The 15313-nt window shown below is 39.4% G+C and overlaps 1 protein-coding gene across 1 annotated transcript in view; it reads right to left on the bottom strand.

Moving 5' to 3' along the window:
• pik3r1 (phosphoinositide-3-kinase, regulatory subunit 1 (alpha)) overlaps positions 1 to 13406 on the bottom strand; it is a 60537-nt gene extending 47131 nt beyond the window's left edge. The window contains exons 1-2 of the mRNA XM_062057390.1: positions 13251 to 13406; positions 7995 to 8566 (exon numbers count right to left, since the gene is read on the bottom strand). Of these exons, the coding sequence (XP_061913374.1) occupies positions 7995 to 8331 (337 nt within the window). The 5' untranslated portion in view covers positions 8332 to 8566; positions 13251 to 13406. The remainder of the gene's footprint in view (positions 1 to 7994; positions 8567 to 13250) is intronic.
• Between the last annotated feature and the right edge of the window lie 1907 nt (positions 13407 to 15313).

Raw genomic sequence — 15313 nt, 5'->3', positions numbered from 1 at the left:
CAGCACTTAGCACAATGCTGCTCCATGACAAAGCCACACAATCAGAGAACCGCATTCCGCCGGCCTTTTAGACGGCGGCGTGGCACAAAGCGCAGCTCGGGGCCAGTGGTGGATTTAGTCATGGGCTGGGTCTAACTATGGTCCTTTCCTGGGTCTAACTAAGGTCCTTTCCTGGGAAATGAAAAGCTTTCAAGGCACAGAAGGTGCGGGAGGAGCAGCACATGTCTGACCTGGAGGATCATCCATTCCAAAATGCCACACTCAGGCAAAAGTGCAGAGGAAACAATGCGGTGAAGTTGGTCCGTTGCAAAGATAGCATCAAACGTTCACCGCCGACAAGAAGCAGCACATCGCACTCGACTCCCCAGCGTTATTTTTCTCTTGGCCGGTTGGCCGACAGACGATAAGACACCACGTGGAGACGTCTTGATAAAGCCAACCCTTCTTGGATCCTGCACCGAGGTTTCGTGCGGAGCCACGTGACGCTTTTGTTGTTCCTGCTGCTGCCGACACCCACAATGCACTGGGGCTTGTTGAGATAACATGTACTTTCTCTTGCAGTATTGTGCAACATTGTAAAAAAAAAAAAAAAAAAGGGAAAAAAAGAAGCAGCGGCCGTTAAGCTGTGCTTCTGGCGCGAGGTTTCAGGACAGCTGCGTTTTAACACTGCCACACTGATTCTACGCCACAGTGGCGAGCTGGGTCATTCTGACAATCAATCAAACAGCACTGCACAAACCAAAGAAAACCTCCAAAAGCCCAGGTACTCAATGCTACTTTCAAGTCAGCGATACACTGAGACTGCAGAGTGGTCATTTACTATGGCGTCACATTAGTGCCAAAAATCCAAGCGCATAAAAACTGTTATCCCGCGCTGATTCTCCACTTCGTGCACGCTCGTGGTGCCGTTGTGCGCGCGCGCGGTGCCTTTTTGCGTGCGCGCGGTGCCTTTCTGCGCGCGCGCCGTCTCGGTCTGTGCGCTGTCATGTTTCATTTTGGCACTTTGGGGGCGGGTATGCTTAGACCGCCCCTTCTTTCTGATTGGCTTTGAGCATTTTTCATATGAGTCAATCAGAAGTATAGCAGGGCGGGTCATCGTCAATATGTATCCAGATTTACGGAGGAAGAAGTGGATAAAAAAATGTTGGCTGAAAAAGAGGTAAGTTAATGAACTGGTTTGGAGTGATTGTAAGGGTACTATTACTAATAATAATAATAATACATTTTTATTTATAAAGCACGTTTCATACATTTAAAAAGCAGCTCAAAGTGCTTTAGATAGTTAAAAACAAAATGAGAAATAACACCCACACCCCATAAAGACAGTCAAACATGTACATAAAAATAAACAAACAACAACAACAATAATAATAACAACACAATGACAATAGCCAATAACAGGAACCCTCTGGACGTGGAGATCCAGAGGGCTCTTTGAGGAAACACTAGATGATAAAATAAATGGATCAAAAATAATTAAAATACACATCAGGTAAAAAAGTCCAAAAATAATATGAAATAAGATAAGGTATAGTCAAACATAAAAATAAACTACAATATGAAAAACTATAAAATAAAATAAAATACAATAGAAACTGAAATACAAATATTATAAGACCATATAAAAATAGGCTAAGATATGATAAAACGTAAAAATAAGCTAAGATATGATATGATAAAACATAAAAATAACTAATAATAATAGAATAATCATGCACATTGGGCCTAATATTTGTGTAGTAAAGTTGTTTTTGAATTCGAGCAATGTAATCTGAAAGATGTTTAAAATAACAACAATTAATGTTAATATTTTTGAAACAATATACTTCTCATAACATGAGTATCTGTGTGCATGAGAGAGTGTAAAGAAAAGCATTGCTATAGTTTCACTTCATCTGCCTTTTTTTACAACCTACTTGAAGTTGTATTTTTATTTCTTTATTTTTTTTTCAAAGCCAATCAGAAAGAAGGGGCGGTCTAAGCATACCCGCCCCCAAAGTGCCAAAATGAAACATGACAGAGCACAGACCGAGACGGCGCGTGCGCAGAAAGGCACGGCGCGCAGAAAGGCGCCGCGCGCGCGCAAAAGGGTGTCTCGCACGCGCACGAAGTGGAGAATCAGCGCGCGATAACAGTTTTTATGCGATTTTTGGCACTAATGCGACGCCATAATTTACTCCAGTGTTTTTCAACCACTGTGCCGCGGCACACTATACAGTCTGGTGTGCCGTGGCAAAGTTGGTTGAGTGGCCGTGCCAGCAATCGGAGGGTTGCTGGTTACTGGGGTTCAATCCCCACCTTCTACCATCCTAGTCATGTCCGTTGTGTCCTTGGGCAAGACACTTCACCCTTGCTCCTGATGGCTGCTGGTTAGCACCTTGCATGGCAGCTCCCGCCATCAGTATGTGAATGTGTGTGTGAATGGGTGAATGTGGAAATACTGTCAAAGCGCTTTGAGTACCTTGAAGGTAGAAAAGCGCTATACAAGTATAACCCATTTATCATTTATCATTATCTAATTTCACCTATTTGGGTTAAAAAATATTTTTTGCAAACCAGTAATTATAGTCTGCAAGTGATGTGTTGTTGTTGAGTGTCTGTGCTGTCTAGAGCTCGGCAGAGTAACCGTGTATTACTCTTTCAAATCAGTAGGTGGCAGCAGGTAGCTAATTGCTTTGTAGATGTCGGATACAGCGGGAGGCAGGGTGCAGGTAAAAAATTATTTAATGCTAAAACCAAAAATAAAGAAAAGATTAGTATTTTTAATATCTATAGGTTACTTTTTTTAGTCTGTCCTTTGCCTCTATTTCTACATACATACATACATACATACATGCATGCTATGACGTGAAAAGGGGTAGGATTAAATAAGCGCTGCTTCTTCCTACTCCTTTTCGGACATGCTGTAATGAAACCACTGCAAATACATGATGCCTTACATTGTAATTGTAATGAATGCATGTTCCACATGAACTGACACTATTTGTCTTTTGATGCTGTATTACTGCCTATCCCAAGATGTAACCAAAACAATCAGATATAGTCTGTGTTTTGCTCATCCTCCACCCACTTCCTCCCTCCATCTTTTCACATTCCTATGGCAGATATAAATATCTGCCAGCAGCAATTTTTCGAGTACAAAAAACTGCCTAAAGCAGACTCAAATAAGAGTATTTAATGTTTGGCCTGCTCATGGAAGTACTTTGTGTGTCCATTTTTTTTTTCTTCAAAACTCCAACTCAGGCGACGTGAGCGAGTCCTGCAGGACCATTGTCTCCCGGAGAGGAGGCCCAGGAGAAGGAGCAACACTTTTCATGTTTTGGGAACGGAGGCAGAATAGTTTCACATCTGCTGCACTCATGTAAGCCCCCGTGGCCCCTTCCCCCCCCCACCCCCCCACCAGCTCCAGGAGCTATCCAAACATTGGAGAAAGCGAGGGAGGAGAAGGGGGTGGGGGTGGGGGGGAGCTGAGGAGCGGATCCCTCGGTGCCGGCCAATAAATCACAGGGAGCAACAACAAAAAAGAAAGAAACGGGGGCCCCATGAGCGGAGGCCCCCTCGTCAAAGCCCCCTGGAGCATGAAGGGCCCTCCCAAGCTTCGCCCCCACTTGAGTCCTTACCCTCTGCACACATTAGCCTTTTAGCTCTCTCCTGTACGGGCCCCCGCCCGCCCCCGAGCCACGGCGAGGACACAGGGACTTTTCTTCTCCCGGTGCTACATTGGCCGCCCCTCACGGGGTGTTGCACAGACGCACACACACACACACACACACACACACACACACACACACACACACACCCCCCGCCGCCCCACCTCGCCGGGCAAAACCGAGGCACAGGAATTTCACAAGCGCCCCAGAAACTGCTGCAGCTGCAGGGAGCCCGCCGCAATCATGGCCGTCTTAGACCCCGGGGGCTCGCGGCGTGGAACGGGAGCAGCCAACGACGGGAGAGTATAAATAATGAAGATGGCACTTTAGCGAGGTTTGCTAGCATGCGAACGTTTTAAGATTGCATTTATGCTGATTATGTATATTTTAATGGATTTTGTTCATTGGCGCCATCTTAGAAATATGTTAGCTGTTCACCTACTAGCATGCTAACGCTAGCGTGCTAACATTAACATGCTAACTTTTTATGGTAGTATTTTAGCTTCACTCCTACTTTTTAATCTAATAGTCATGGATTCCGTTACTTGGCACCATTTTAGAATTATGTTAGCTGTTCGTCTACTAGCATGCTAACGCTTGCGTGCTAACATTAACATGCTAACTTTTCAGCTTGTTTTTTAGCTTCATTCGTACTTTTTAATCTAATAGTCATGGATTCCGTTACTTGGCGCCATCTTAAAATGATGCTCGCTGTTGAAATGTCAAGTTTTATACTATAATTTAAGCTAATTGTATATGTTTTAACCTAATAATCATGTATTGTGTTCCTTGGCGCTATCTTAGAAGTATGTTAGCTGTTCGCCTACTAGCATGCTAACGCTAGCGTGCTAACATTAACATGCTAACTTTTAAGCTTGTATTTTAGCTTCATTCGTACTTTTTAATGTAATGGTCATGGATTCCGTTACTTGGCGCCATCTTAGAAGTATGTTAGCTGTTCGCCTACTAGCGTGCTAACATTAACATGCTAACTTTTTATGCTAGTATCTTAGCTTCACTCTTACTTTTTAATCTAATAGTCATGGATTCCGTTACTTGGCGCCATCTTAGAATTATGCTCACTGTTGAAATGTCAAGTTTTATACTATAATTTAAGCTAATTGTATATGTTTTAACCTAATAATCATGTATTGTGTTCCTTGGCACCATCTTACGAAGTATGTTAGCTGTTCGCCTACTAGCATGCTAACGCTAGCATGCTAACATTAACATGCTAACTTTTAAGCTTGTATTTTAGCTTCATTCGTATTTTTTAATCTAATAGTCATGGATTCCGTTACTTGGCGCCATTTTAGTATTATGCTCGCTGTTTAAATGTCAAGTTTTATACTACAATTTAAGCTAATTGTGGATGTTTTAACCTAATAATCATGGATTTTGTTCCTTAGCGCCATCTTAGAAGTATTTTAACTGTTACCCTGTTAGCAGGCTAGTTAGCATGTTAGTGTTTTTGCTAGCATTTGCCCTTATTTCATACTTTTTAACCACATAATTACAGATTCCGGTATTAATGCTAAATGAATGGGCAATATAAACCTTTGCATGATTCTCAACTGATTTAAACCGTTCCAACATCCACACACTCCACTCGTCCTGGACACTCAAACCGACATGTTTCCCGGTTCCGAAAATTACCCGACTACCAGGAATTTTCCCTCATTGAAAATGAATTGCCAATATATAAACGCCCACATTTCTCAACCGATTTGAACGGTTGCCGTCAGCGAACTGCTAGCGCGCTAACATTAGCATGCTAACTTTTTCAGTCAATTTTACACCTTTTAAGCTAATTTTCCAGTAGTTCACCTTAGAGTCATATAATTCGGTACATGACGCATGCTAACTGCATTCAGTATCCTTCAGTTTTGAACAAAAAAATTTGTCACAATTTCACCCGGTCTCGATTAGCATAAGGGAAAACATTGCGCAGAACAAACTAGCAGATTTCATTCATCGTTTATATGTATTTAAAAATGTTTCCTTCTTGTAAAACTGTGTTTGTGTTCATATTTTTGGACATCTGGAACAGATTCGTTGGATTTGCATGATTTCTTAGGGGGAAAATGCATTTGGTTTTCGTACAATTCTACGTTGTTTTTTTAAAATCACGAATAAAAACAGAGGTATTACTAAACAGATACGTGATAATGCGGTGAAGTCGGGCAGTTTTTTTCTCACGTTAGACAGAAAGCATAAACAACTGGAGAGTCAAACCTCTCTAAAGCTGTATAAAAAAAACAAAAAAGGTGAGGATAGCAGTTTTTCCCCCCGTGTAGTTTTTTTTCCCTTCCATTTGCGTCAGAGTGACTCACACAAAAAGGGGAAATTAAATTTTATGTACTTCCCTAAACTAACAACTTTTATGGAAACCAATGACGAGTGTCATTGTCATACGTTGTGGAGTTTAGGGTACAAAAATGGCGGTTGGCGCTGCTTTGCGGCTCTTCTGCAGATACTTCCGTTACACCAGACCTGGGCAAAATACGGCACATTAAGATTTTCAATCCGGCCCGCCGGATGTTCTACATAATTTTTTTTAGACCTTTAACATCAAAACTGTCGCCGCCATTATGATGTTTTTAAATGACCGTAAGTCTTCAACTATAGAAAGTATTTCAATGGTTGAAATCCGCACTTTTGAGTGTTACAGGAGTTATTACGGTAATCTACGCCACAGCAGGTCAGACCAGGAACAAAGCAGAGTGGGCGGGGTTTGTTTTCCAGAGCAGCCAGCCCGAAACACGTGTGTCAGGAACAGATGCGGAAGCAAAATTGTACAACAAATTTCTGCATAAAAGTGATAACATATCATTTTGTAGGTGTTTATTACACTTGTTTGTTTGTTTGTAAAACTGTTGTTGTGTTTTGCTCGATTGTAAAAGATACACAACTATCGAGGAGCTGGTCTGAGAAGTAAAAGATGTTCATATGTTGTTAATATTCAGTGTTTTATTGTTCATAGTTAATATTGTAAATCCCCCTTTCTTTATGTTTATGTACATTTTGGGTGTCCCATTCAGTAAAAAACTGTACAATTCCATTCCGTTTTATCAAGGTGGTCTGTTTTTAGAATTCTATTGGACATTGTGACTTTTGGTATTAGTGTTCTTCCAAACACACGTACTATATACAGCACATTTTACGTGATAATATATCATATTGTAGGTATTTATTACACTGTGCATTCATATTTTGCTGTTTGTTACATTTTTGTTGCGTTTTACTTGATTGTAAAAGATACACAACTATCGAGGAGCTGGTCTGAGAAGTAAAGATGTTCATATGTTATTAATATTCAGTGTTTTACTGTTCATAGTAAATTTTGTAAATCCCACTTTCTTTATGTTCATGTACATTTTGGGTGTCCCATTCAGTAAAAAACTGTAAAGTTCCATTCCGTTTTTTCAAGGTGGTCTGTTTTTAGAATTCTGACATCGTGACTTTTGGTATTAGTGTTTTTCCAAACACACATACGATATACAGCACATTTTACGTGATAAAATATCATATTGTAGGTGTTTATTACACTCTGCATTCATATTTTGCTGTTTGTTACATTTTTATTGTGTTTTGCTCGATTGTAAAAGACACACAACTATGGAGGAGCTGGTCTGAGAAGTAAAAGAGTTTCATATGTTGTTAATATTCAGTGTTTTATTGTTCATAGTAATATTGTAAATCCCTCTTTCTTTATTTTCATGTGAATTTTGGGTGTCCCATTCAGTAAAAAAACTGTAAAATTCCATTCCGTTTTTAGAATTCTATCTGACATTGTAACTTTTGGTGTTGGTGTTCTTTAAAAAAGAGACCCAAACACACATACTATATACAGCAGATTTTACGTGATAATATATCATATTGTAGGTGTTTATTACACTTTGCATTCATATTTTGCTGTTTGTTACATTTTTGTTGGGTTTTGCCCGATTGTAAAAGAAACAACTATCGAGGAGCTGGTCTGAGAAGTAAAATATGTTCATATGTTGTTAATATTCAGTGTTTTATTGTTCATAGTTAATATTGTAAATCCCCCTTTCTTTATTTTCATGTGCATTTTGGGTGTCCCATTCAGTAAAAAACTGTAAAATTCCATTCCGTTTTTTTGAGGAGGTCTGTCATAACTTTTTTAGAATTCTATCGGACGTTTTGGTAAAAAGGGAGCCAAACACACATTTTGTACGGCAGATTTGTACAGTTAAATGTGTATATATCATTCATACACACGTACACATTGGCCCCCCATTTTTCTCTCTCAATGTGGCCCCCTAGTCAAAATATTTGCCCAGCTCTGCATTACACCATTTATTTAGCGATTCCGCTCACCTTGCTCGGAGTCGGAGTCGGCCTCGGACCGGAACACCCCGGGAGCCACCGGCAGGGGTCTGAGCGGCCTGGGCTTGGGCGTGGGCGGCGAGATCCACTTCTTCCCGATGTACTCCACGTACGTGCCGGGGAAGTCGCCCTTCTCCTGGGTGCTCTCGTTGAAGCCGGGCAGCCACCCGATCTCCTCGGGCCTCTGCTCCAGGCCGTCGGCGTAGCCCAGCGCCGCCAGCGTCCCCTTGCTCACCAGCAATATGTCCCCCACGTGTAGGTCAATGTCCTCCTCGCGCTCCTTCTTGTACTCGTAAAGAGCTCGGTACTGATAGCCTTCGGCGCTCATGACGTCCTAAAGATTTTACGGGGCGGGGGGAAAAAAGAAAAAGCTACTTGTCGGTCGGGTTAGCGTGCGATGCGGACGTGTTCGGCGCACATCTGCGCGGGACACCGGGCGATTATTCAGAGACTGGTCTTCATTCTTTCGTCTTTTCTGGGTGATTTGTGGCTCTCCGCCGCGCACAGCCGTACCATCGGGGGAAAGTACTGCAGGGCTGGTGCAGGGAAGCTATGCAGCAGACCTGCAAGGGGACACAAACACATTAAACTATGATTTATTTACTCAGGAGGAGGCAGCATATTCATGCCAGACTGTATAGTAAGAGCATATAGGAGGCGGGGATGCTGATTAATGTATTGTAAATAAACTAATGCAGACACTTCTAAAATGTGGCTGATCCATCTCCTTTATTTTAAGTCACATATGTTGCACTTTTGCACACATTAAATTAATAAACGTGATTGTAATTAATTCAACTGTTTAAACACTTATATAGTAAATAATGTAAAACTGCATCAATATATATAAATTAAAGATGCATCAATAATGGCTTTTTAATCAAATCGTAATCGAATCCTGAGGTGCCTAAATATTTACAAGCTAGCGTCATTAGCATAATATGCTAACACGGGTTGGCATTATTAACTTACAATGGCATTCATTCCGTATTGTTTCAGTTTCGTCAATTCACCAAAACGTCACCGTGGAGTTGTTGAGTCCGTTTAGATGACTTCTGTTTTGTTCGATCAGCCGTTTTACTGCCGTGTTACAGACACCGTTTGGAAACAATTAAGGTATGTAAATAAATATTTCTGCGTAAATAACTCGTATATATCTGCGGCTAATATACGGGAAAAAATCCACAAAAATGTGCTCTATAGTCTGGAAAATACAGGTGCTAATCGCTACCTAGCTTAAATGCTAACATGAATACAAGACACGTTGTCTTTTTTCCCTATTACAAACGGCGCTCTGTACATGTAACTAAGATATTCTTAGAACAGAGTGATTGGTCAAGACTCTGAGGAATTTTTGGACCATTCCATTTGTACCGGGAAGTCGGATTTTTCGGGTTCCTGCGAGGTCGGATGATCTACTCGGAACGTCGGCGCACTCTCACCGCCCCACGAGTTAGCTTCAAAGACAGCTGCTCTGAATATAAACAATAATATACGCTTTTATTGGCACTTCTGATGTATTGTTGGACGTTTATATACGGTAACGTTACTGTGGCACGTTGTCGCTAGCAATAGCTTCTGTGTTTCCTCTTCATCCGCCATGTTAGAAGGTTGCGTAATAGAGTGCATGTTCCCCCGTAAGTTTGTATTCAGACAACGTGGATGTGGCCATCATACTTGCCAACCTTGAGACCTCAGAATTATGGAGATATCCAAAAGGCCCGCTGGGTGTGTGTGTGTGTGTATATATATATATATATATATATATATATATATATATATATATATATATATATATATATATATGTATATATATACAGTATATATATATATATATACTACCGTTCAAAAGTTTGGGGTCACATTGAAATGTCCTTATTTTTGAAGGAAAAGCACTGTACTTTTCAATGAAGATAACTTTAAACTAGTCTTAACTTTAAAGAAATACACTCTATACATTGCTAATGTGGTAAATGACTATTCTAGCTGCAAATGTCTGGTTTTTGGTGCAATATCTACATAGGTGTATAGAGGCCCATTTCCAGCAACTATCACTCCAGTGTTCTAATGGTACAATGTGTTTGCTCATTGGCTCAGAAGGCTAATTGATGATTAGAAAACCCTTGTGCAATCATGTTCACACATCTGAAAACAGTTTAGCTCGTTACAGAAGCTACAAAACTGACCTTCCTTTGAGCAGATTGAGTTTCTGGAGCATCACATTTGTGGGGTCAATCAAACGCTCAAAATGGCCAGAAAAAGAGAACTTTCATCTGAAACTCGACAGTCTATTGTTGTTCTTAGAAATGAAGGCTATTCCACAAAATTGTTTGGGTGACCCTAAACTTTTGAATGGTAGTATATATATATATATATATATATATATATATATATATATATATATATATATATATATATATATATATATATGTATGTATGTATGTATGTATGTATGTATGTATGTATGTATGTATGTATGTATATATATATATATATATATATATATATATATATATATATATATATATATATATATATATATATATATATATATGATATAAAGAAGGAGAATAGGGATGATGTTCGTTAAGAAATTATCTATGTCGATGCCATTAGCGAATCCTCTTATCGAACCGATTCCTTATCGAATCTCTTATCGAATCCAGATAGTGCACACACAACAACCTGAGTTCCAAAAGCCATAGATGTTATGTGACTGTTTATATGGAGGAAAAGCGGACGTGACTGAGGACAACATGTGGCCGTTAAAGGGTGAAGGTTTCAGGTGAGAGTGAACGCTAAAGGCACACCCCCCAATATTGTTGTCCGGGTGGAAATTGGTGAGAATGGTTGCCCTGGGAGATTTTCGGGAGGGGCACTGAAACTCGGGACTCTCCCGGGAAAATCGTGAGGGTTGGCAAGTATGGTGACCATCCCAATTTCCCACCTCGCAACTGTAACGCCCGACTAGTTGGCCGTGACGTCATTCCGAGCTCCGACTTCCGAGGTAAATGGAACACATTTTACCTTTACCGTTAGAAAACATACTAAAACTTTACAAACTAAAATGGGAGGAGATAAACATATACAAACACAACATTTATATTTTAGTAATCTCTTGTCTAACTACGATTTTAAACCCTTGTGTAATGTTCATATTGTTGTTACTCAGCCAGCGTTTGTGGGTCTGATGGACCCCTTGCATTTTGTGGCTTTTAATGCCTCACAATCAAACACTTTTATGTTAAAATACTGAACAGATGTTTACCTTATCCCAGTAAACATCTGAGTAGCAACAATATGAACGTTGCCCGGGAAATTTCTCTGCCAGTTCCTGCATCCCACAGGGATTCTTCTTTTGTGTTTCTGCACCTGCGGTTCCCACACAAGGTTGCAACATTGTTTGTCAACACTGTCTGCTCTCATTTTCTCGCACATTTGACCCTCTGATGTTCCGTGTACCTACACTCTGTCCTCCTCCTGTCTAGGCCTGCTGTGTGTGCGTGTGTTTGTGTGTGTGTGTGTGTGGTACACAGAACATCAATTTCCACACTTCTATTAGCCCCGGGTCCAGTGGACCCGGACAACTTATACGTAATAGAAATGCAGTTCCCACACAAGGTTGCAACATTGTTTGTCAACACTGTCTGCTCTCAATTTCTCGCACATTTGACCCTCTGATGTTCCGTGTACCTACACTCTGTCCTCCTCCTGTCTAGGCCTGCTGTGTGTGCGTGTGTTTGTGTGTGTGGTACACAGAACATCAATTTCCACACTTAAATTAGCCCCGGGTCCAGTGGACCCAGACAACTTACATGTAATAGAAATGCAGTTCCCACACAAGGTTGCAACATTGTTTGTCAACACTGTCTGCTCTCAATTTCTCGCACATTTGACCCTCTGATGTTCCGTGTACCTACACTCTGTCCTCCTCCTGTCTAGGCCTGCTGTGTGTGCGTGTGTGGTACACAGAACATCAATTTCCACACTTCTATTAGCCCCGGGTCCAGTGGACCCAGACAACTTACATGTAATAGAAATGCAGTTCCCACACAAGGTTGCAACATTGTTTGTCAACACTGTCTGCTCTCATTTTCTCGCACATTTGACCCTCTGATGTTCCGTGTACCTACACTCTGTCCTCCTCCTGTCTAGGCCTGCTGTGTGTGCGTGTGTTTGTGTGTGTGGTACACAGATCATCAATTTCCACACTTCTATTAGCCCCGGGTCCAGTGGACCCGGACAACTTACATGTAATAGAAATGCAGTTCCCACACAAGGTTGCAACATTGTTTGTCAACACTGTCTGCTCTCATTTTCTCGCACATTTGACCCTCTGATGTTCCGTGTACCTACACTCTGTCCTCCTCCTGTCTAGGCCTGCTGTGTGTGCGTGTGTTTCTGTGTGTGGTACACAGAACATCAATTTCCACACTTAAATAAGCCCTGGGTCCAGTGGACCCAGACATCTTATATGTAATAGAAATGTGTAGGAGGGGGGGGGCATATTAAATATGTATTTTGACATATGTTCTTCACAGAAAATGAGCCAAAGTCAGTGAGTCTCAGTTTGAAAAATTAATTGCATAAGTAACAGTAACCTCGTGCGATTTATGTTGTATTGCTTCCCTTCACTACATTAGCCTGTTTTTTTGGTCTAAAAGATACCACTCTTATCTGCTCAATTCCTCCAGCGGGGATGTTCCTGGCGTGGATTCAACACGCCATATCACCACGGATCCTTACATAAACATGCACATGTGCATTGCATATACAGTTAGCACCTCGCGGCTAACACCTACATGCTAACGTCGCTCGCCGTGACAGCTTGACGTATGGTCCAAGTTACGTAACTAACATACGGCGACCACATCCGTGCGTTTATTAAATGTTGGTTTAAAAAAAAAACAAAAAAAAACGCCGAGGGTGCGGTCGAGGCCGGGGCGGTTTTGACGTTTTTCTGGAATGTTCTAAAACGACTTTTTTTTTTTTTACGTCCGTTGAAGCTAATGGTAGCAGCTAGCTAGCAATGTTGTTATCATTACTGCTAATATCTGACGTAAAGAGTGGGATTTCGGTTAAAAATACCACTTTGTCATCAGAAAAAGTTAACAATGAGGAGAGTAAAAAAAGTTAAGGGACTTCCAAACGTGACGCGTTTGCCTGCGTGAAAACACGAGAATGTAGAAAGTTGGTATAAAAAGATGAAGAAGGAGGATAAAGTCGCGTTTAAATGTGTGCGCCTACCTTCGGTCGGTTCTCAACTAAGTTGCTTTTTCCTGCCCTTTCCGCCTCCACCACACCGAGCGTTATAATCTCCCCGGACTTGTTGAGTTGAAATCGGACTTAAACGTCGACATTACCGTCCCCTCCTGCAGAGTCTTTGCCCGGACAAACGTCCGCTGGACGGCCAGAAGGGGCGGGGTCGCGGGCGCCATCGTTCATTGGCCCGCTGTGGCTGTCAGTCACTGCGCGCGTGGCCAATCACAGCCGCCGTAAGCCCCGCCCTCCCGTAACATGGACGTTACGTAACCGGCGAGTGGAGCCAGTCGGTGCCAATGTGCTTTAAGGTTTATGAGCAAACCTTCTATAACCTCAGGACATTTTAATTTGTATGCCATTGTCGGAGTGAAATTAACCATTAGGAAGAAGTTCTATTAAAGAAGTAAACATATCAGCTTTTATTTGACTCCAAAGACTTGATTACTTTTTTCCTAGTCTTTTCTTTTAGTACTACTTCACTTTGTATTTTTACATAATTCCACAATTTTATTAATTGCGACTTGACAATAAATGAATAATAACTGTACAAAATTGTATAAGTAAAATCATCATTGCCTCGCTTCTGCATTGTTTTGTTTTTTTCCAGTGTCAGATTTTTAAACCAAAAAAATGGTCAGATTCTCCAAAATTGCAGTACAAATATAAAATACTTGTTTTTTATTAATTTTAAGTTTCAATCTTTTTTTTTTCATCCTGAAATACAGTACTCGTTTTATTTTGGTAGTACTTTCAACACTTTCAAGGTCAGTGTGTTTACATAGTTAAATTTTTTAATGAACAGAAATAAGATTATTATAAATAAATAAATAAAGGTATTTATTTAAATTTTATTTTATTTTTATTTTATTTTTTATTTATTATTTTATTTTTTTAAATTTTAATTTATTAAATTTATTTATTTAAATTTAGTTATTATTTAAGATTATTAAAATAGAATAATTAATATGCAAATAAATTAAAAAATCACATTGTCAGATTCCCCCAAAACTGCTGTACAAATAATTTTTTTAATTTTTATTTTAATTTTTTTTTTCACACCTAAATATTCCTATCAAATACTCATTTTATTTTTGGAATATTTTAGCACTTTAAAGGCCTGTATGTTTACACATCCACCATTTTCTTCATTAACAGAGATAATATAATTAAAATACTGTAGAATAATTACTATACAAATTTCAAACAAAAACACTCGAATAAAAAACTGTCAGATTCCCCCAAATTGCAGTACAAATTCATTTTTCAATAAATTTCCCCATCCTTTAATATTCCTAATAAATACTCATTCAATTTTTTTTTTACAATTAAAAGTGTGTTTACATATTCACAATTTTTTTTAATTAACAGAAATTAAATTATTTATTTATTATTATTTATTTAATTATTATGTATTTATTTAAATTATTTTGGAGGCATTTTAACACTTGGGTGTGTCTACATAGCCACCATTTTTTAAATAAAAAAAAGAAAAATAATCAAACTAGAATAATTGCGATACAAATTTTTAACAAAACATACAAAAACTGTCAGATTCCCCAAAACTGCAGTACAAATATAAAATACTAAGAGTTTTTAAATAAAATAAAAAATATTCCTAAATATTCCTATTAAATACTTTTTATTTTGGCAGTATTTTAACACTTTAAAGGTCAGTGTGTTTACATATTCACAATCTTTTTAATTAACATGAATAATATAATCAAAATAGAATAAATAATATACACATTTAACAGCTGTCAGATTCTCTAAAATTGCAGGAGAAATATAAACTACTAAGAGTTTATCAACTTACATTTTTTTAATAAAATAGTTTCATCCTTAAAATTCCTATTAAATATTAATTTTTATTTTGGAGGTATTTTAACACTTTAAAGGTCAGTGTGTATAACAGAAAGAAGAAAAATCAAAATAGAGAAAAGGAGTTTAAGTACAAAACCCAAAATCAGTGAATTGTCACATTGTATAAATGGTAAATAAAAAGAGAGGTCTGGACTACAGGCAGGCCAGTCTAGTACCCGCACTCTTTT

This window comes from Entelurus aequoreus, linkage group LG08 (genome assembly GCF_033978785.1).
Source record: "Entelurus aequoreus isolate RoL-2023_Sb linkage group LG08, RoL_Eaeq_v1.1, whole genome shotgun sequence".
Classification (NCBI taxonomy): Eukaryota; Metazoa; Chordata; class Actinopteri; order Syngnathiformes; family Syngnathidae; genus Entelurus; species Entelurus aequoreus.
Note: the sequence above shows the minus strand (reverse complement) of the source record. Positions and strands in the feature narration are given on the sequence as shown.